This window comes from Hipposideros armiger, unplaced genomic scaffold, assembly GCF_001890085.2.
Source record: "Hipposideros armiger isolate ML-2016 unplaced genomic scaffold, ASM189008v1 scaffold_298, whole genome shotgun sequence".
NCBI classification, from domain to species: Eukaryota; Metazoa; Chordata; class Mammalia; order Chiroptera; family Hipposideridae; genus Hipposideros; species Hipposideros armiger.
In genome coordinates, this window is record NW_017731648.1 from 1938188 (window position 1) to 1961315 (window position 23128).

The window sequence follows — 23128 nt, forward strand, 5'->3', positions numbered from 1 at the left end:
CCGGCTTCTGGACGGCCACTCACGCTGGCTGCTGGCTACACACGGTAGCCCATGGCAACCCACTGCAGCAGTGGCTGCAGCTTACACCGTCGCCGGCGACTCACAGAAGCCCAGCTCCAGGTTGAGCTGTTGTTCAGCATCTTAGTTGTGGAGGGCAGTGTCACTGGCCCTCATATGTGGGATCCAAACTGGGGCCCTCTGGTGTCCCAAGCCCGTTCTTAACCATCGCGCCACTCGGCCGGCCCTCTTTATGTATTTTTGATACAAATCCCTTATCAGATATGCTCGTATGATCTGTAAAATTTTATTTCATTCTCTGGGTCGTGTTTTCTCTCTCTTGCTTTAATATTGTTACTCTTAATTGTGATAGCATACACATACTATAACATTTACATGTTAAGTATATAGTTAGTTCAGTAGTTGTGATTTTTTAAAATGGTTTATTTCACTTAGCATAGTGTCCTCAAGTTTCACCTATGTTGTTGCATATATCAGTTTCCCTTCTATTAAATATGAGTAATATTCCATTGTATGTAGATACTAAATTTTGTTCATTCTTTCATTCACTGATGTTCACATGAGTTGCTTTCCCTTTTTGGCTCTCATGAATAATGGTCCTGTGAACACGTATAGAAATATATTTCAGTCTCTGCATTTAAGTCTTTGGGATATATACCCAGAAGTAGCATTGCTTGATCATGTGGTAACTCTGAATTTATTTATTTTTCATCTGTTGTGAAAAAGAACTTTTTTTTTTTGGCCTTTAAGTCATTTAGTTGCAGGGATAGGTTAGTTCCATTGGTGAAATATCAGAACTCCAAAATCCAGGCATGATGGACTACAGTGAAGTTGACATACATCATCATAAAATTGTTGTCTCTGAATACCTTACTCTAGCCAATTTCTGATTTAAATCATGTATGTGATATCTCATTGCTGAGGGGTTACTCAATGAGTGTACTAATATTTATATGTATCTATAGGCTTTAGTTTGCTTATTTTTTAACCATTTTGTTTAAATATATATGCATAAGAGAGTTGGTTACTAACTAGCTAAGTTTCCTTGGAATTCAAGACTTTTGTAATCAATGAATTAAACTTAATACAACAGATTCTAAAGCACATTATATATAAATTGTGATTGTCTGATCTAAGAGAAATCAAATAAAATGTTTAGAGTTGCCCATTTAAAACATTTTATAACAATAGTATTTTTCTTCCTTTGGAGAAAGTACATATGAAATGTTTACTATACTTATACCTAACAATACTCAGATATTTGTAAGGTAGGCTTACACATAACTTGAAAATTTGTATGAGACCACAAAAGACCCCCAAAAGCCAAAGTACCCTTGAGAAAAAAAGAACAAAGTGGGTGTATCAAGCCTCTTGACTTGAAACTATATTATAAAACTATAGTAATTAAAATGGTATGGTATTGGGATAAAAACAGACACATATCAATGGAACAAAATAGAGAACTGAGAAATAGACCCACACATATATGGTCAATTGATTTAAGACAATGGAGATAAGAATACACAATGGTCAAAAGACAGTCTCTTAAATAAAACTGGACAGACACATATAGAAGAATGAAAGTGGACCATTATCTTACACCATACACAAAAATTAACTCAAAATGGATTAAAGACTTGAATGTAAGACTTAAAGCCACAAAACTGCTAGCAGAAATCAGAGGCCTTAACTTCCCTGACATAGATCTTGGTGATAATTTTTAAAATCTGATACCCAAAGTGAAAGCAAAAAAAGCAAAAATAAACAAGTAAAACTACATTAACCAAAAATCTTCTGCAGAGCAAAGGAAATCATCAACAAAATAAAAGTCAACTTACTAAGTGGGAGAAAATGTTTGCAAATCACTTACCTAAATAGGGGTTAGTATACAAAATATATTTTAAAACCTCATACAACTTAATAGCAAATAGGCAAAATATCCAATTAAAAAATGGGCAGAAGGTCTGAACAGACATTTTTCCAAAGATGTACAGATGGCCACCAGGTATATGAAAAGATGTTCAACATCGTTAGTCATCAGAGAAATGGAAATCAAAATCACAATGAGATATTACCTCAAATTTGAAAGAATGGCTATTACCAAAAGGCCAAGAAATAATGTCTGGTGCAGCCACTATAGAAAACATTTTGAAGATTGCTTCAAAAATTAAAAATAGAACTCTATTTTGGCTGGGACATATGATCCAGCCACCAGCCATTTCACTTCCAGTTATTTACTTGAATAAAATGAAAATACTACCACGTAAAGACATATGCACACCCATGTTCATTGCAGCATTATTTACAATAGCAAAGATACAAAAATATCGTATGTGTCCACTGATGAATGAAAGAAATGGTGGTATATGGGATATTAGTCGGCCATAAAAAGAATAAAATCATGTCATTTTTAATGAATGGACCTCAAGAGCATTATGTTAAGTAAAATATGTCAGTCAGAGAAAGACAATTACCGCATGCTCTTTCTTACATGTAGAATCTAAAACAAACAAAAAACCAAGCTTATAGAAACACAGAACAGATTGGTTTTTGCAAGAGGAAAGGGTGGGGGGTAGAAGGTGGTAGAAACAGATGAAGGGAATATAATAATAAAAAAAAAGACTGAAATTTAAGCAGAGCTATCTGGAAGTAGAGTAGCAATTCTGAAACAGGTTAAATATTGAACAATTGGGTGGAGGGAATGTCCTATTCCCAACACCTGGCACATAGTAGGTGCTCACTGAATACCAAATGAAATTTCAAATTTCATTCTCACTAAAGAAGGGAGTTCTGCCAGTAAGAGCAATTATAAAGGTTCTTGATGACTTTGCAAGAAGCACTGGCAGAAGAGGCACTGTACCATGTAACCCACCCTCCACTCCTGCAGACTCCAAGGGCATGTTCACCTTCATGAGTAGGTGAGAAGTATGACACTCCTCAGTTGTTAAGTAATGGTTGGGGTCAGCAAAGACATATAACGGTTTTTTTTAAAGAATAAGAAAAATTCTAAATTTTAAGGGGTACATACACTAGAAAATATGTGCCACAACAGTAAGTTCTTGAAGGAAAAAATATGTACAATTATGTATTTAGTTTTTGAGTAACTACCCTACTCTTTTCTATACAGGCTGCACTAGTTTACTTCCCCACTAACAGGCCACCTGGTCCTAATGTATGTTTTCACATTCTTGATGGTATCCTCCGATGTACAAAAGTTATTAATTTAATGAAATCCAAATTATTATTGTTTTTTGCTGTTTTTTTCTCTTGGTGTCATATCTAAGAATTCTTTACCAAATCTACGGTCATGAAGACTTATATGTTTTTATTTTTATCTAAGAGTATTAAAGTTTTACTTCATATTTAGGTCTTTGATCCATTTTGGTAAGTTATTATAGGAGGTGTGATGTAAATGTCCAATATTTCATCAGGAATGGCCTATTTGAACTAGGGACAGAATGTAGCATGTCTGCAGTGGATTCCATCACATTTGGTTATGACACAGTCTATAAAAATAGGAATGCCCTGGTCATTCGTGTGCTCTTAAGTGACTCACAAAGTGGCCAGTGTGTCCACAAAGATGACCTCTTCTATGGAAAGCATTATCATCAATCAGAGAAAAGGGGAATATACTTCCTCCTGTAGTTGGGATATGCCAGAGGAACCATTCTTGTCTCTATTCTGTAAGTACCAATATCTGTTCCATGAGAAGTCCGTGGGTTATAAACCTGAGGGGCCCTGCATGACACAATGCCATTTTAATTGTGCTGTACACACTGTGTAGGTCCAGCAACTCAGAGCCTAGGCAGGCCTCCATTTAGAAAGGAGTCTGTCAGTTCTAGCAGTGGATGCATAATTGTGTGCAGCACCAGCTAAGAATAGTTTCTGGTACAAGAATGCCTTAGGCAATTTATATCCACCATGGATGATTTAGAGACTTTTTAATGCATAAAAGAGGGCAGATAAAGCTTTTATGGGTGTGGGGAAATAGTAATAATGGAGTGACTTATTTTGACAAATTCTTTGTTTCCCCATTCAAAGTCAATTTTTAAGTGTTCTCAAAATAAGTAATCAAATAGACCTGATAAATATGCCAAGGCTGGAATCGCTGTGATCTAGAGGAAAGTGCCCATGACATGGTTTCTACATCTGCTTCTGTCACCCTCTCAGCTCACAGCCCCCTAGTGTTGCCTCAAAGAAATTATGCAGACTGGGATATGCATGGATTTCTGAAGACTTTTCCATTTAAGCAGGCACAAGTAGGCTTGAGTTAGGAAACAAAGAGCAGGAAATGGTCTGTGGAGGCAATGGAAGGAAATAATGCTGATGCCCATGACTGAGGACGTCCCCAGGCAGATCCCACATGGGACACACCTTTATGTTTGAGAACCACAGTACATCCAGAGGTCTGTCCAAGGAGCCTGATTTAAACTCCAGGACAGATACTGGGAGCCCTCTCACTTTACTCCTAGTTAACATGCATGAGATGAGGGCAGTACACCCTAGAGGGTGTTTTCTCAATTGAGACAGGGCTGCAAGGAAGGCCTGGTGGGGACTGAATTCTTCCTCACAGACCTTCAATTCTTCCCAATAAGGATCCTGCAGTTATGTAAACAAGTGTTGAACACATAAAAAAAAAATCAAGGTTTGGGAGAGTTTACCATTCTCCTAGCATATGAAAGCAAGTGTTTTATATATATATAGATATAGATATAGATATATGCCATTGTGTGTATAGGTGTACTTGTGAATTTCCACAAATGTATAGAAATACTGCCATCAAAAGATGGAAAACATGCCATCTGCTTAAGAGAACACTCTTGTCATGCCTATTTGAATGAAACCCCTCCATAATGTTACTTAACACTAAAAAACATTTAAAAATTTAATTTCCTTTGCTTTTTAATAAAACTTGAAGCTACTACCTGTATTTTTTAGACTTCCAGAAAAGGTGCTGGAAGTCTGAGTAAATGGAAATGAATCCTATGACAGTCCAATGGGTAGTGGGGCTGTGTGCATTATTGAAACAGGAGGCTTCCAACCACTTGTGTAAGAAAAAGACGTCAAAAATTTCCCATCTCTCCTGTTACACCCAATTAGGTTATTACTCAAAATGATACCCTCTCTCTGCAGCTCACCGTTATTCCTCGGACGATTGCCTTACACCTCTTTGTGGTGTTTCCAGTGGGGAATAGCAGTGGACCTGCATAGATATCACCTTACACATAAACTCAGGATGGGCTAGAACAGTGCAGATGAATATAACTCTTTCTTCAATTGGGAGGACTCCATGGTATAATGGGGTATAAATTGTGTGACTCAGTGTGTACAGCAGCAATGTGAAAATGCCAAATACTGTAACATTTTACATATTAAAGGTAAATGATAAATCCTCTCAAATGATATTAATCACTAAAAGACACCGCAAATATCTGTGGCCAAAATCAATAGGAAGTCTCAAGTTCCATAAAAAGATGTCCAAACTCATGACCACAAGTTCTATACACAAAATTTGTAACAGTGAAGCTTTATTCTTAATCAATGAAAGCAGGACATTCTATATTGTCACCCATTATTTATTTACATAAACAAGAAGTTCCAGAAATAGTGTTTAAGATGTATTTACATGGTCAAAATACAAGTGATCAATAATGACATCCTCCCTCACTGAGGCTTCTACCCTCATAGAAAAGAAATACACACCCAGCCTCTCTATTGTGGCACATCATTTTACTTTCCTTCAAATCCTTTATTTCCAGACTATAAACTAAAGCTTTACCATCTGTTAACCATCTCTTTTCTCACAAAAGTACAAACACCAGAACTGCAAGAACAAGTGTGTCTCACATCCCTATACCCAATCCTACAGTGTCTTGATTATTTCTGCTAAATTGGGTTCGATGACTCTAAAGTGCCTGGTAATGAGGGATATTGAAACATTAGCATTGAGGGGCACAGTCTCTGAGCAAGAAATGTTTGATTAGACCAGTCGTCCTGTCTTTCTCCCTTGCTAGGTTTGTATTTGCTCACAATTTACCTAAACTTATAGCCCTCAGTTGAGTCATAAAAGAAATATTTAAAATATTATGTAATATGCTAAAAAGTGAATTTATATATTTTAACTGAGGTACTTATGGTAAATGGTGTCTAATACACCGTAGGAAATTCATCAGTGTTTAGATAATAAGTACTAAAGGCATAAGCCCTTTCAGAGTACTGGGAGCGGGCCTGCAATCTTTGTAGTAAAGGCAAGTTTTATCCTATTGAAGAGAAAGATATCACATATCTCCTTCTTCAAAGCTACTTGGTGACTATGATGGACCAAACAAAAATATATTTTGTAACCATGTTTTTAAAAATGGTAAAAATGACCATTCCAAATCATAAAAATGATCATTATTGCCTCTTCTTACTAATATGACTGACTGGGGCTTCTTACAAATTTAGATTTACTACAATGTTTTTCCCTACTAGAAAACAATGTTTATGACTAACAATAACATAAGTTCACTTCCTCATAGGATTCAATATACAAAAAATGTCCTGGTGGGCCGGCCGAGTGGCGCGATGGTTAAGAACTCGCTTGGGATGCCAGAGGGCCCCGGTTCGGATCCCACATATGAGGGCCAGTGACACTGCCCTCCACAGCTAAGATGCTGAACAACAGCTCAACCTGGAGCTGGGCTGCCATGAGTCGCCGGCGACGGCGTGGGCTGCAGTCCCTGTGGCAGTGGATTGCCATGGGCTACCGTGTGTGGCCAGCAGCCAGCGTGAGCGGCCAGCAGCCGCAGTGAGCGGCCGTCCAGAAGCCGGCGACTGATCTGCCTCGCCAGAGAAGAGCGCAATGATGGTGCCAACTTGGGCCAGTGAAGCAACGTCCTCCACAACTAGATTGAAGAACAAAACGACAGCAACTTGTCTGTTCCCCTTCCCCCAATTCCCCAATAAAATATTTAAAAAAAAAATGTCCTGGTGCCTTGCATAGCCATCAAGTCATCTAACACAAGCCAAATCCTATCAAAGTCTGAGCAACCTTTTATGTTACAAATAACAGTCATGTGTACTTAGTGGTCATTCTTATTATTAGAATTCATCATACCCCTCTCTGACTATAGGTGCAATTATGTAGGTCACTGGCAAGAGGGCAGTGAAGAAAACCATGATTTAAGGTTTCGGTATTAAGAATGAATGAAAATTAGTGTCATGACAAAACTGTAACTAAAAAAACCCCATAAAATAGTCTTAAGAAACATTACCTGACTTAAATGCACGTTAAAATTGACTCAAAATACAAAGCTCTGACAATTAAGTTTGTGAACTTGTTGCAATACTGCTGACTTTTTTTGGTATCAGAGGGATTATTCATTATGAATTTGTACCAACTGGACAAACAGTAACCAAGTTTACTATTTAGAACTGCTGAAAAGGCTGTGTGAAAAAGTTAGATGAACTGAACTTTTTGCCAACAATTCATGGCTCTTGCATCATGACAATGCACCAGCTCACACAGCACTGACTGTGAGGGAGTTTTTAGCAAGTAAACAAATAACTGTATTGGAACACCCTCCCTATTCACCTGATTTGGCCCCCAATGACTTCTTTCTTTACCTAAAGATAAGGAAAATATTGAAAGGAAGACATTTTGATGACAATCAGGACAGCAAGGGTAATACGACATCTCTGATGACCATTCCAGAAAGAGTTCCAAAATTGCTTTGAAGGGTGGACTAGGCGCTGGTGTCAGTGCATAGCTTCCCAAGGGAAGTACTTTGAAAGTGACCGTAGTAATATTCTACAATGCTGTATGTAGCACTTTTTCTAGAATGAGTTCGCAAACTTAATTGTCACACCTCGTATATGATTAAATGAAGAGAATCACAAAGTTTATTTGAAAATCTGTAATTATAATGGGATATTTGAACATATTCTCTCGGGAAATGAAAAAACAATATTTGTTAGCACATGGCTTAGGAAACAATAAAATATTTCTATGAAAAACCTGCAGAAGTGCTCATTTGACAAAAAATGCACATAGAGTAATACCTTGGTTTGCAAGCATAATTTGTTCCATAAACAAAATACTCATATTGTAAGACAGCACTAGTTTACCAAGTTAAAATGTATTATTAGGCTGGTGCAAAATAGCGGTTTTTGCCATTACGCGTAATGCCAAAAACCGCTATTACTTTTGCACCAACCTAATAGAAATGTTTGCTCATCTTGCAGAACACTCGCAAACCAAGTTACTCACAATCCAAGGTTTTACTGTACTTTAATCACATACAATCAAACATAATTGTAAACATGTTCAGGGCTTACATTCAGCTACAAGCAACAGGAAACACCCACAGGCTTTCTGACAGGAGGAAGGGGCCTGGTCTCACATGGAAGGACTGGGTCACGGCAGCCACTGCACATGCAGCAGAGAAACAAACTCCTGTGTCCTTCTTTTTGATGGCACCGTGTCATGGTGAATCAGGAAAACATGGTCACTAGCATTTGACAGCTTAAGGTGTTCCCTATACAAATTAGACCTTAAACAGATATAATCTAGAGAAGAGGGAAATCAGACATAAGCATGAAAGTCTGAATCAGTTTCCTATAGATATAAGAGGGCTGACAGAAAACTCCAAACTATGATGGATCTTTGGTGTGGATCTTGTGAAGACATCAGTGGAAAGCTATACCTCTCAGAAAATGGATAACCAACAGTTGATAGAGGTTAGGAGGATAGTCTTAATTGGAAAATAAAAGAATTTAAAAAATGGACTGGAAGATGGTGTCCTTGAAGCTCCTATGTATCTGTCTATCTGTCCAAATAGTGGCTTCAAAGTCTGAATAATGCCGTCTTTGTTTTTGCCTTCCAAATACAATGCAAGTGAGGCTATTAAGAAATTCTAGGGCCAGCCGAGTGGTGCGTTGGTTAGGAGCTGGCTCTGAGCAGCAGGGCCCTGGTTCGGATCCCACATGAGGGCCAGTGACACTGCCCTCTACAGCTAAAATGGTGAGCAACAGCTCGACCTGGAGCTGGGCTGCCGTGAGTTGCCGGCGACGGCATAGGCTGTAGTGAAGCTGCAGTGGGCTGCCATAAGCTACTGTGTGTGGCCGGCAGCCAGTGTGAGCAGCCGGCAGCTGATGTGAGCTGCCAAGAGCCGCCGTCCAGAGGCCAGCGACCAATCTGCCTCACCAGGAAGAGCGCAATGATACCAACATGGGCCAGTGAAGCAACGTCCTGCACAACTAGACTGAAGAACAAAAGGACAGCAACTTGTCTGTTCCCCTTCCCCCAATTCCCCAGCGCTGTTCCCCTCCCCCAATTCCCCAATAAAATCTTAAAAGAAAAAAAGAAATTCTAACATGGAACCATAAATGGGATGGATTCTGGAAAATCAAGCTCCTAACATTACCCATGGGGGGTATTTCCAACTGTAGATTTTCTTGCCCTATTACAGGTCCCTCTTCTTAAATCAAAATAATTCAACAAACACAGGTTAGAAGGAAGGACAAAAAGCAAAGGTACATATATAAAAATAATATTCACATGAAACTATATTCTTTCATAAAACTGCTGTACATAAAATTTATTTAAACTATTTATCAGTATCAAAAAATGGAAAAACACTTCTATCCATTAGCCCCAAAAAGGAGCTTTATCAGAGGAAAAAGTAGAATATATATACTAATCTAGGGATATAAAGGATTTCCACAATGATGCTAGGAAAATCCCACTACAAAACTGTTGTTTTTTAATGGCCCCTTAAGACAGAATAAAACATAAAAAATTTAACGTAACTCCGTGTAAGAAATACACTTCAAAGTGGAGAGAAATCTTATTAAACATTTTAAGGAAAAATCAATAATCTTATGTATTATTGTTGAAAGACTACTCTCAGAATGATCACATCTGAATATTCATTTTTGAAATTAGTAGAAATCCAAGGTCCAATAATGCACTTTAAGAAAAAGGTTTAACACAATATATTTACAACTTTAATAAGAGCTGTTCATATTGAAAGTTTTCTGGCCCATTATACATGGATTAATTTCTATCAAGCTTTCTCTCATGTTACATTTTTATTTCTTTTCCATGGGAAGTTTCACATGTAAGGATGTGGGCCAATGCAAGTCTTTCCCATGCTGTTTACATTCAAGAGGTTTTATCCAGTGAGTCCTTTCGTGCATTCGAAAGGAACTGGGATAACTAAAGCCTTTCCCACATTCTGCACTTTTATATGGTCTCTCTCCAGTGTGCATTGTCAGGTGTCTTCGAAAGTTTGTGTGGTAACTAAAGGCTTTTCCACATTCCTTACACTCATAGGGTTTCTCTCCAGTATGAGTTCTTTCATGTATTTGAAGATAACTGAGATACCTAAATGCTTTGCTACATATTTTACACACATAGGGTTTTTCTCCAGTGTGAGTTCTTTCATGTGTTCGAAGGTAACTCAGACATCTAAATGCTTTGCTACATATTTTACATTCATAGGGTTTCTCTGTAGTGTGAGTTCTTTCGTGTATTTGAAGATAGCTGGGATACCTGAATGCTTTACTACATATTTTGCATTCATAGGGTTTCTCTCCTGTGTGATTTCTTTCATGTATTTGAAGATAACTGGGACACCTAAATGCTTTATGACATATTTTACATTCATAGGGTTTCTCTGCAGTGTGAATTCTTTCATGTCTTCGAAGATCACTGAGACACCTGAATGCTTTACTACATATTTTGCACTCATAGGGTTTCTCTCCAGTGTGACTTCTTTCATGTGTTTGAAGACTTTGATAACATCTGAAGGCTTTTCCACATTCCTTACAGCCATAGGGTTTCTCTCCAGTATGAGTTTTTTTATGTTTTCGAAGATAACTGAGACAACTAAATGCTTTACTACATAGTTTACATTCATAGGGTTTCTCTGCAGTGTGAGTTCTTTCATGAATTTGAAGATAACTGGGATACCTGAATGCTTTACTACATATTTTACATTCATAGGGTTTTTCCACAATGTGAGTTCTTTCATGTTTTCGAAGGTAACTGAGACAACTAAATGCTTTGCCACATTTTTTACATTCATAGGGTTTTTCTCCAGTGTGATTTCTTTCATGTGTTTGAAAACTTTGGTAATATCTGAAGGCTTTTCTACATTCCTTACATTCATAGGGTTTCTCTCCACTGTGAGTTATTTCATGCATTCGAAGAGAACTAGGAATACCGAAGGCTTTACCACACTGTTTACACTCATAAGGTTTCTCTCCAGTATGTGTTCTTTCATGTAATCGAAGTGAACTTGAACAACTGAAGATTTTCCCACACTCCTTACATTTATAAGGGGACTCTGTAGTGTGTGTTATCATGTGTTTTCGAAAGGTTTTGAGGCACATGAAGACTTTCCCACATTCCTTACATTTATAGGTTTTCTCTCCAGTGTGAGTTCTTTCATGTTGTTCAAAACACTGGAGATAACTAAAGGATCTCCCACATACATTACATTTATACGGCTTCTCTCCATATTTCAGATACTCAGAGGACTTGTGTCTAGTGTGACATTTGATGAGTCTATCAAGGGATGAATGATACACAAAGACTTTTCCACATAAACTGCGCACACATGGTTTTACTCCAGTTTTCTTCTTCAGATTGAAATTTGAAATAAGGTTGAAGTTTTCTCCACCCTGACTATTGTCTTTACTTTCACAGAGTCTCCCCACCATATAATTTCTGTAAAAAATGAAAAGCACATAATTAATGATTTCTTCATTAATGATTTTCTATTCATATTTTTTATGATTTTTAGGAAAAGTATATATATATATATATATATATATATATATATATATTGTCTTCTCTAATTTGTCTAAAATTAAATATACTGCATGCTCTCCAAAAAGACTTCACCCTTGCTTTTATCAAACTGTGATATGAATATATAGGGTTTATTAATATTGTTCACAAGTGAACAATTTTGCAAACACTGAACATGTATGTTACATTTATGAAAGTATTTTTGTAAAAATTTTATAAGAAAAATATTTTAAGCAGCATTTATTAGTTTTGTTTGCTTCTTTTAAAAATTTCATAACTAACTAGAGTCCTCACAAGAGACACTGCTTTCTATTGTGTGACTCACCTTAGTTTTCTCCCCTGATTTCTGCACTGATCTTCAATGTCAGGATCTTCCCATTTTTTTCCTAAAATGCAGAACCAGAAAAATGACCCCAAAGTATCAGATTATAGAAAGATTATTAGCTTCTAGATCCATGATAAGCTGTGACCATATCTAGTTTATTTACCAGCATCCTCTCTTTCCACATCACACATCTTGGAACAATGTTGATGAGCAAGAAACACTAGTTCTCTAATTGACAATTGAAGGAATATCATCATCCTTACCTACTGAGGCCAGGTTCCTGAAGGTTTCCCGCATCACATCTTTGTAGAGTTTCTTCTGTGAAGGATCCAGTAAGGCCCACTCCTCCAGGGTGAAGGTCACAGCCACATCCTCAAAGGCCACTAAGTCCTAAAACATCCCAATATATGTAGAGTAGGATGTGAGAGACTGACAGCACTGGGCATCTAGACTCCATTTATAGGAAGGTTACATATGATTCTCTCATCTTCAAACATCTCATCTATGACTTGATCATCAAAAACTTATACTCTGTCCACACTTACTTTCTCATAAGTCTAATACCATCAACACACAGAAATTACAAATTTTTACTGTGATCACTTTATATCTTATTTATCTCTGGTGTCAGGGTCCTGAGCATGTATGGAAATAACCAAAATGCTATAGGGATGAAACATATATTATCATTTTAAGACCACAAATTCCTTGTGAAAAATAATTCTTTTGTCTTCTTCCTTATTACCCACCATTTACAGTACTACAGGAGGCAGAGGGTAAAAACTTCATAAAGTTGTAATGAATAAAATATAGTGAAAAACTGGAAGCTTTTCCTTCTATTCACACCACCAAATATAAGAGTCCAGGAGGCCTGCAGAAATTAAACTTTCAACAAAGCCAGCTGACCATGTCATCCTCAAGTCCTCCAGGCCTCTTATCAGTCAGTAATCAGATGCAGCTGGCTGAATGTAAATATGCATGTGGAGAAGCATTGCTTATAACTTATGTAATATTAATCACAGACTGAATTCTTCCTTTCTCTCTCTGTCCAATTTAATGGGGCTAGAAAGTTATTTGGAACATAGAGTTCAGACACAAGGAAGAAGGCATGACAAGTTAGTCATCAATCCCTGTACCCCTGTGCTCAAGGCTGCTTCTAACCAAATGTTAGAACAACATAGTGAAAGAATATGCCAGGAGAGCTCCTTCTGGTCAAACCATAACAGGGTACCCTGGGCCTCACTGCTCTTGAGGAACAGGTTAAGAAAGAGCTGTAGCTTGCAAGGGAATTTACTGAAATCCACATGGGTGAGTTTATCTCCGATTATAGAATACATAAAGGATTCAACAGTGGTTTCCACCAAAAGAACATAGAATTTCTATTCTCTAATTTCTGGAGGAACTGTTTACTAACAAGTCACTCTAAAGTCTGCCTTGCCAACTTCTGGTGTGGCACTTAAAAACTTAGGAGCTGTCGTTCTCATTTTCACACACTCATAAAAATAATAATAATTGAAATACACACACACACAAAAACACAACTCTACCCCCCAAAACCAACAAAACAAGCAAACGAAAATAAAACTGAAAAAAACTTGAAATGAACAATTTTTCTTAGATCCGTCAGATCTCAAGATCACAGGGAAAACTGGCACCTCCAAAATAAGAAAAAAGGAAAAATAAGACAGTACTTTGAAATATGCCCTAAATTTCTGTTCTTCACAAGGCCTGTGCTCAAAAAAAAAAAAAGTCTCTTTCAAAGATGATGAAGAACAAAAGAGACAGAACACAATATCCATGAATTCTAGGGCAACCCTCTTTAACATGAGGTTTGAAATACACATAATGGGGAAAAACAGGGCAAAGAAACAGGAACCATAAATGAAGGAATGATCACTAAAACTTCCTAAAATTAATAATAGATGGCATACTGTAGATCCAGAAAGCTATAAAACACAAAACATGAAAAATACCAAAAATGTATATCCAAGTTTATCATATTCAAATTAGACAAAAATCAATGACAAAGAGAGCTTATTGAAAGAAGCCAGAGGGGAAAACAGACATTAGGTATAGAGAAACAAAGATTTAAATGAAATCAAACTTCTTTTCAGAAAAAAACCACACAAGCAAGTACAGTCGAGTGAACATTGAATGTTTTGAAATTAAAACAACACTCTTGTAGAATTCTGTGCCAGACAAAATTGTCCTTTAAAAATAAAGGTGAAATAAGGACTTTCTGAGACAAAAATAGAGGAAATTTGTCATTAGTACAGCTACTTTGAAATATATAAAAATTAATTAGAAAGAATGTAAATAATAAAGGTAGAGAATTAGGAAAGGAATAAAGATAAAACAATTTTGTATTTCTTATACAACACATGACACTTTGTTTATAATATTAGTAATAGTAGTAATAGCACTTATGGGCAATTGAAATAAATGACAGCAATGTGACAAGGGACAATGGGGGGAGATTGAGAATAGTGTGGTAGGAGGTACTTGCACAAACAGCGGAGTGATATAGTATGACTTGACAGAGGATATGGGTTAGTTGTAAATGTACACTCAAAACTCAGGGGCAACAACTAAAACAGTTCTTTTTTAAAATGTATGACTGATATGCTGAGAGAAATAAAAAATCAGGTAAAATGCTCAATTAACGCCAAAGAAGGCAGAAAAAAAGGTTGAAGACAAAAAGGAACAAAGAACAAGGGCAAAAAATAGAAAACAATAAAAAAGATTTGGTAAGTATTAATCTATCAGTATCAATGGTCTCAATATAATTGACAGATATAATAGTATCAGATTTTAAAAAATCACAGTTGCTTATATATTGTTTATAAGAAACTCACTTTAACTATAAAGATGTATATAGATGAAAGGTAAAGGGATGTAAGAAAATGTACCATGCCAACAGTAATAAAAGGAAAGCTGGCATAGGTGTATGACTTATGAAAATTTTAAGCCAAAGAAAACTCAGAGATAAACAGGGGCATGGCAGAATGATAAAGGGGTCCATTCTCCAAGAAGCCCTAGCAATCCTTTAGGTGTAGGTGCATAACAACACAAGGGCAAAATATATAAGTTAAGGACTGATAGAATGCAAGGAGAAAGGGATGAATCCACTACTGTAGCTGGAGAGTTCAACATCCCCTTATCATGAAATATAAATTCCTGTAGAACTGAGCAGCACTACACAATAACTGGATTTAATTGCAATCTGTGAAATACTTCACGCAACAACAGAATACACATTCTTCTCAAACTCACATGGAGCATTCATCAAGACAGAACTCATTCTGGGACATAAAGCATACCTGAAAAATTTGAAAGAACAAAAATCATATAAAATATGCGGTTAGACCACACAAAAATTAATCTAGAAATCATTAACAGGAAGGTAGTTAGAAAACCCTGAAATACATGGAGATTAAAAAACACACGGGATCAGGGCCAGCCGAGTGGCTCGTTGGTTGAGTTGGCTTGGGAGCACGAGCTCTGAGCAGCAGGGCCGCCGGTTCTGATCCTACATGGGCCAGTGACACTGAGCCCTTTATAGCTAAGATGGTGAACAACAGCTCGACCTGGAGCTGTGCTTCCGTGAATCGCTGGCGACGGGGTAGGCTGCAGTGGGGCTGCCATGGGCTGCCCTAAGCTACTGCGAGGGGCCAGCAGCTGGTGTGAGCGGCTGTCCAATGGCCAGCGACTGATCTGCCTCAGCCAGGAAGAGCGCAATGATCACAATACCAACATGGGCCAGTGAAGCGACGTCCTTCACAACTAGACTGAAGAACAAAAGGACAGCAACTTGTTTGTTCCCCTTCCCTGATTCCCCAATGCTGTTCCCTCTGCCAATTCCCCAATTAAATCTTTAAACAAACAAACAAACAAACAAACAAACAAACAAAAAACCCCACATGGGATCAAAAATGTCTCAAGACAAATGAAAAATTATTTTCAATTAAATATATATGAAGACACAATGTATCAAAGTTTGTAGGAGTACCTAGAGGGAAATTTATGGCATTGAACAAATACACTAAAAAAAATCTATAACCAATAATGCAAGCAACTACCTTAAGAAATGATTTAAAAAGAAAAAATTAAACTAAAAGTAAGCAGAATAAAATATAATAAAAATTAGAAAAAAATCAATATTAACGTGGAAAATCAATGGAGAAATATTTTTAAAAAATTTTGCTTCTTTGACAAGATTAATAAAGCTGGTAAGCATCTAGACAAGATAACCAGGAAAAAGGAACCTGAAATTACTACTATCAGAAAGGAAAAAAAGGGGGAAATGAAAAACAGGATTTGATAAAATGGAATATCCACTTATGATAACAAACTAGCAATAGAGGGGAACTACCACTTCTTGAGAAAGAACACCCTAAAAAACCTGTGGCTAAATACACTGCATTTGTTGCTCATGACATGAGTGTCTATGAAACACCAGAAAGAACCCACAACAACAGAGAAAACTCCTGGGATCATTAAGAGATTATAGCAAGGGTTAAGGATACAAAAGTCAATTGCTTTCCCACAGACCCCACAAATGTACTCAATTGATTTTTGACAAAGGAGGAAAAATAATCAATGGAAAAAGGAAGGCTTTTAAACAAATAGTGCTGGAAATAATATATATCCACATACAAACACACATACACACACACACAAAATGAATGTAGACACAGGCCTTATATTTTTCATAAAAATTAATTCAAAACACATAATAGATCTAAATATAAAATGCAAAAGTAATGAACTCCTACAAAATACCAAATGAGGAAATCTAGGTGCAAATGAAACAACAATGAGGTATCACTACGCATGTATTAAATGGCTAAAACTCAAAACACTCAAACACTAAATACTGGTGCAGATGTGAAGCTGCAGGTAACCCTCATTTGTTGCTGGTGGGAATGGAATCGGGCATGCCCACATTGGAGACCTGAATTTTATTTCAATACAAAATATACTCTTACTACATATAGTACGTTCCAGCAATCACACTCCTTGGTATAGACCTAAATGAACTGAAACCTTATGTTCACACAAAACCCTGTACATGAATGTTTGTAGGCGCTTTATTCATAATTAGGAAGAATTAGAGTTAAGCAAGATCCTTCAAGAGGCAGACAATCAGTGGTAAATCCAAACGACAATAAGCCCATGTGACAAAATACCGTGCAGTGATAAAAAGACATGAGGCATTAAGCCATGAAAACACATGGAGTAACTTAAAAGTACATTGCTAAGAGAAATCGGACAAGGCTACGCACTTATATGATTCCAAGTAATGACAACCTGGAACAGACAAAACCATGAGCCAATAAAAAGATCTTTGGGTTTGATGGATTTAGGGGTTGGAGGGAGGAATGAATGAATAGCAGGAGCACAGATTTCTGGAAAGTAAAACTACAGTATGACTTATAAAAAATGATGGATACATGTTATCATACATTTGTCCAAACTCATAGATTCCATACCACAAAGTCAATGCTAATGTAAACTGTGCACTTTAATGCAGCAATATTGGCTCAGCAATTGTAACAAATGTACCACAGTCATAGAAGATGTAAAAAACAGTGCAAACTATGTGGGCGCACAGGGGTTATGTGGGAACTCTGTACTCTCTGAATCCAGTATTTTCTGTAAACCTAAAACAGCTTTTAAAAAACTGAAGTCTATCAAAAACTAAAATAAGATGAAGACAGACTCATTACAATTCACCGGGATGACTGACTGATGGGTGAACCAGGCCATGTGTCATTCACCCATTCTGACCTCACTTCAATAAGCCAGCCTGGTGCTCGAGGAGCCTGAGACCAGGAGGAGGGTGAAACTTCCATGGAACGCCTTGTTGGAGAGCGTGGCATTCTATATTCTGAGAAGCACCATGGTCACTATCAGTGTCTGGAACTCCAACGTGGATGAGGAGTGTCCTGTTGAGTCCTGATATGTAGACTTAGTAATGGACAGACAAGTGTTATCTAATTTATATTCTGAGGATCTGAGTCAAGAGATTCCCCAAGTTCTTTTACTACAAAGCAGCAACTCTTAGACAACAGCCCAAGAGGCTGTGAACCTATGCAGGTGGGGACAACTGTGGGCCAGCAGCAAGATGACTGCCTGATGTTGGGTGAGCCGTGTGACTCTTGGGTTTGGTCCTTCATCAGAAACATCCCAATTAAGGGATGAGGAGCAGCAACTCTCCATGGGGCTCCATCATGTACGAATATGCACTGTCCTCCTGAAAGCCTGCACTCCCCAGGGCTGTGCAGTCAGTGAATCCCAGGGAACAGCCCAGGGAACCAAGGAGTCTGGCAGAGGGGTGGCCTCCTCCAGCACCACAGCTTCTTTCAAGGGACAGGAGTAAGGAAGGTCATCGCTTCTACAGGTGACATAAGCCGGAAGTAAAGGTTTGGCTCCATCATATCACAAGTAGGTGTCAGCAGCCAAGTTGAGCCGGTGGGGGCTGTTTCTAGGGCCAAAGGCATAACAGGAACCTCAGTGGAGGGCACATGCTCAGTGCTTATGGAGCCTCTATCTTCAAGAGGGCCCAGTACATGGCGGTAACTGCAGCTCTGATGGCATTCAGTGTGGGGCCCAGGACAGTCTCTTAATCAGAAGCCTATGGACAACTCAAGGTCCTCTTCCAGAGAGGCTCAAATCACTGCCAGCAGGGTTAGAGGCCTCCTTCATGACAACCGGTTGCTGTACAGAGTCTAAGTATCCTGGGCTTAAGTAGGGTTTGAACTAATTCCTTTCCTGTGCCAAACTGAAGCTATGGTGCTGTCCACTGTAACCCAGATGGTCAGGATCTTTGTTGCAACAGGTGCAGGGGCAGCAGCAGCAGCGTTACTTAGGGGTCCTGCTGGGCCCTCTGGAATTTCCCTACCTACCATCTGTACACCTGTCTCTACTCTTTCTGTCTGAAATAACTGCTCCTGAAGGAATGTCCATGTGATGGGCTCACGTCATTCACAGAGTATAATAATCCTCATACCTCACCCCAGAAGATCTGCCCCTAAAGTCTATGCAAACCCAGCCTAAGTCACACCTTCAATCTAAACACAATAGGGCTCCAGTCAAGACATGAACCTGGGCCCACGTAAGGAGGGCCCTGTTTCTATACTCCTGCTCCCAAAGGATAAGGAGTTACCTAAACTGTCAACTCAGAGTCCTCTGTATGTAGACCCCAGGCTCGGTGGGTCCCCAGTACAGCACAGGGCAGCACAGCTCACAGGAGGGCTCCCCAGCAAGCAGCAGCTCACAGTGCAAGAGCCTCCAGGCTTTCTCATCAGCCGACAGGTAAGAAGCAGGAGGGGGAAAGGGAGGGGTGGGGCTTGAGGTTTCAGTAAACAAACATCAAAAGTGTGGACCTCAGTCTACTCATGACAAGAAAAAACATTCGCACTGGCTTGTTTTTATATAAAACACACTAACAGGATGACCCAGAAGTGATGGAACCTGGTTATTTGAGGGTGGATGGAGTAAGCGCACAGGAGTGGAGCAGGATATGCTGGCAGAGGTTCTGAAGTTTGCTTCTTATCTTAGAAAAATTTTTAACCTTCCCATGCAGATTTATTTAAAATAAAAAGCAATGTTTATATATACCACATTTCCTATGATTAATCATTATTTTAAATTAACTTTTGCTTTTTAAAAATAACTTACCTTTTCTACATAAGAAACCACTCCACAATTGAATCCTTTAAACACTAAATGATATAAAAATGGAGACCATAAAAAATTTATAAATCTCTTTCTAACTAAAAGGACAAAAGCATTATCACAGTTTTCTCTCTACTGTATTTCACAATGAGGATATTTTCAGGAATGAGTAAGATATAATGCATTAGAAGTTTGCAATTAAGCTCTGAAATGGATTAGGAATTTCAAACATTTACATAAGCTTTAATGTGTTTCCTCTCATTGAAAATAAATACTCAATTGGTTTTTTCCTCACATCCATTAAAATTGGAGTTCATTTACCTTGGGAATAGTAAAGGCTTTTACATATCAAAGTTCTCCAGGGAAAGGCACATACAAAACTGACCTAAAAATGGAAAATGTACCTGAGAACTTAAAAACACCCACCTCACGTCTTCAAGTTCTCTTGCCTGAATGGAAGCAAAATTCTATTTATTCCCACAATCACTCTTGCCTTGTTCACATTATTTCCTTCAGTCCAGTTATATGTTAAAAGCCCAGCTGCTAATGGAAGCAAGAATGTAAAGGCTGCAATAGTCAATGGTTAAAGAAATCCAATGAAAAGAAACACAAATATTGGAATCAAAACAGATAAGCAGCCTGCTTACCCACAGTTAAGAAGAAAAACCCACGTTCAGAAAATTAAACGTATTCGAAGCTTAGACACCCTGGGTTGAGACAGAACCCCTGGAGTGGGTCAGTTCCTGGAGAAGGAGGGTAGGGACATTGGAATAGCCCCAGGAATGAACTCTGGGAGCCACCCCCCCACTCCTGTAATCATGGAAGCGCTCCCTCCCTGAGGCTTCCATTCTCACAGTGAGGAAACTCTCAGGCTGATTCACTTTAAGTTCTGACCCAAATGAACTTCCCAATTCATAAACCCTTTGTCCACGAGACACACACCTGATCTTCACAGACCATCTCACTGTGCACAAATTATACTCTGAATCCACCTACACTGTGGATGCAAAACTCAAACTAAATGTCTAAAAATGTCTAGACTTATGAACCCACAACCTCAGAAGGGTTGTCACCTCCTCCTCCCCTCCTTCTATACATGCACCCCCAATTTCCAGGGCCACAGCTTCTCTCAGGGTAAAGGCCCCTCCATGGTGGGTGTGAGCAGGTAGGACACCTGCAGGGGAGGCTCCCCAGGAAGAGCCACTGGGCCTTCAAGTACTTCCCTTTTGTAAAAAAATAATAAATGGAGCTACACTATAATGGACCCAGGGGTGCCATCTCAGAAGAACTGCCTTGTGCCATCTTATAATTCAAACCTCAGAATATTAAAACAGGTCAAAATAACCTTTGGGCCAGGCCTAAACCAACACTGTGTCCCAAAGAACTGTTTGCAAGGATAACAAGAAAGCAGATATTATCAACAGGACTGATGACTAAGTGAAAATGAAAACCATTGTTCAGAATTAGCGTCACTATGTTATGTCATCTGCACCAATAAAAACGCTTTCCTTCTGATATAATTGTTTCCGTTTCCTTTCTCATAAATACCTCTTGCTTTTATCTCCTACTAGGAACATTATCTGGGCTTCTGCCTGAATCAACCCTTCCTATTTCACTAAGACATAGCTGTTCTTAGTGATCTCCAATAAATGCTTGTTGCCTCTCACTTTGAAAGGGTTTTTTGTTGTTGTTTTGTTTTCTAGGTTAGCACTTTACAGGCTCAAAGGAGTCTTGGCTTGAGTCACTGACAACAGGTTTCTGCTCCTCACTAGAGTTGTTTTGGAACATTGTTGATGCTTTAAATGATACAAACCCAGTGCTTGAACAATCCACCAAAATCATTTAAATCCAGTATTTATGTGGAAAGAAGGAAAAATATTGTAAAGGTCTTTTTCTAGTTCAACTAGAAAACCCTTAATATATACTTAGAAAAAAAAAGGTATCAGTTAATTATATTTTCAGGGAAAGAAACTAATTTGTAAATAATTAATCTACTTGAACAATTCTGCTCTGCAAGGCTAAGCCTGAAAATTGTATTTTAAAACACCTCAAATAAAACAAACCTCAGAAACTTACTACAGATGCTCAGGAAGAAAGACTGAAAGAAGAAGTCTACAAAAATGGAATGTAATACTGAAATACTTTATTTTTTCTGAATTCACCTCTTTCGTGACTGTTTGGAACTATTTTATACTGTCTTTCAAGCTCTACTGATTAAATAAATACATTTTACCCCTATTAATAAAATGAGACTTAGGGCTGGCTGAGTGGCGCATTGGGTTAGAGCTGGCTTGGGAGCACCAGCTCTGAGCAGCAGGGCCCCGGTTCGGATCCCACATGAGGGCCATTGACTCTGCGCCCTCTACAGCTAAAATGGTGAACAACAGCTCAACCTGGAGCTGGGCTGCTTTGAGTCGCCAGTGATGGTGTAGGCTGCAGTGAAGCTGCAGTGGGCTGCCATAAGCTACTGTTGAGTGGCTGGCAGCCAGCGTGAGTGGCCGGCAGCTGGCGTGAGCTGTCAAGAGCCGCTGTGAGCGGCTGTCCAGAGGCCGGCGACTGATCTGCCTCACCTGGGAAGAGCACAATGATAATACCAACATGGGCCAGTGAAGCGACGTCCTCCGCAACTAGACTGAAGAACAAAAGGACAGCAACCTGTCTGTTCCCCTTCCCCAATTTCCCAACGCTGTTCCTCTCCCTCAATTCCCCAATAAAATCTTTAAAAAACAAACAAAAAACTTAAATAAGTCAATAAATGTTTTCAAGAGACAAAGCCAGGAAGGGTCAGTGCTGACAGGAGAGATCACCCAGGAAGGTTTCCAAAGAGGAGCCTCCACCCAAAGGACTTCCCATAGGATGTCTGTGCCCAGGGAAGGTCCTGGGGGAGAGGACCGGGATTTCATAAAACGTCTTCCAGGTGGTTATTGTCTGCTTTCTTCTCAAGTAAAATATCCACAGACAATATAAATCTTTAAAAAAGAGCATTGTGGGCTGGTCGAGTGGCTCAGTTGGTTAAGAGTTGGCTTAAGAACCCAAGTTCTGAGACACAGGGCCGCTGGTTCGATTCCCACATGGTCCAGTGACGCTGCCACCGAGCTGAGCTGCCACTGAGCTGAGCTGGCAGGATGGCTCAGCTGGTGAGAGCACGCACTCCTAACAACAAGGCTACCTGCTCAATAGTGGGCTACACTCACCCGCAACTAAGACTGAACTCAGCACCTTGAGCTGAGCTGCCGCCTGGATGGCTCAGTGGATACAGCGGGCACTCTTAACAACAAGGCTGCTGGTTTGACTCCCGCATGGGA

The 23128-nt window shown here is 38.8% G+C and overlaps 1 protein-coding gene across 1 annotated transcript in view; it reads right to left on the bottom strand.

Annotated features, from left to right (window-relative positions):
* Positions 1-9331: 9331 nt before the first annotated feature.
* Positions 9332-23128, bottom strand: part of LOC109391576 (zinc finger protein 709-like) — a 14838-nt gene continuing 1041 nt past the window's right edge. The window contains exons 2-4 of the mRNA XM_019659213.1: positions 12407-12533; positions 12144-12204; positions 9332-11734 (exon numbers count right to left, since the gene is read on the bottom strand). Coding sequence (XP_019514758.1) covers positions 10093-11734; positions 12144-12204; positions 12407-12533 — 1830 coding nt within the window. The 3' untranslated portion in view covers positions 9332-10092. The remainder of the gene's footprint in view (positions 11735-12143; positions 12205-12406; positions 12534-23128) is intronic.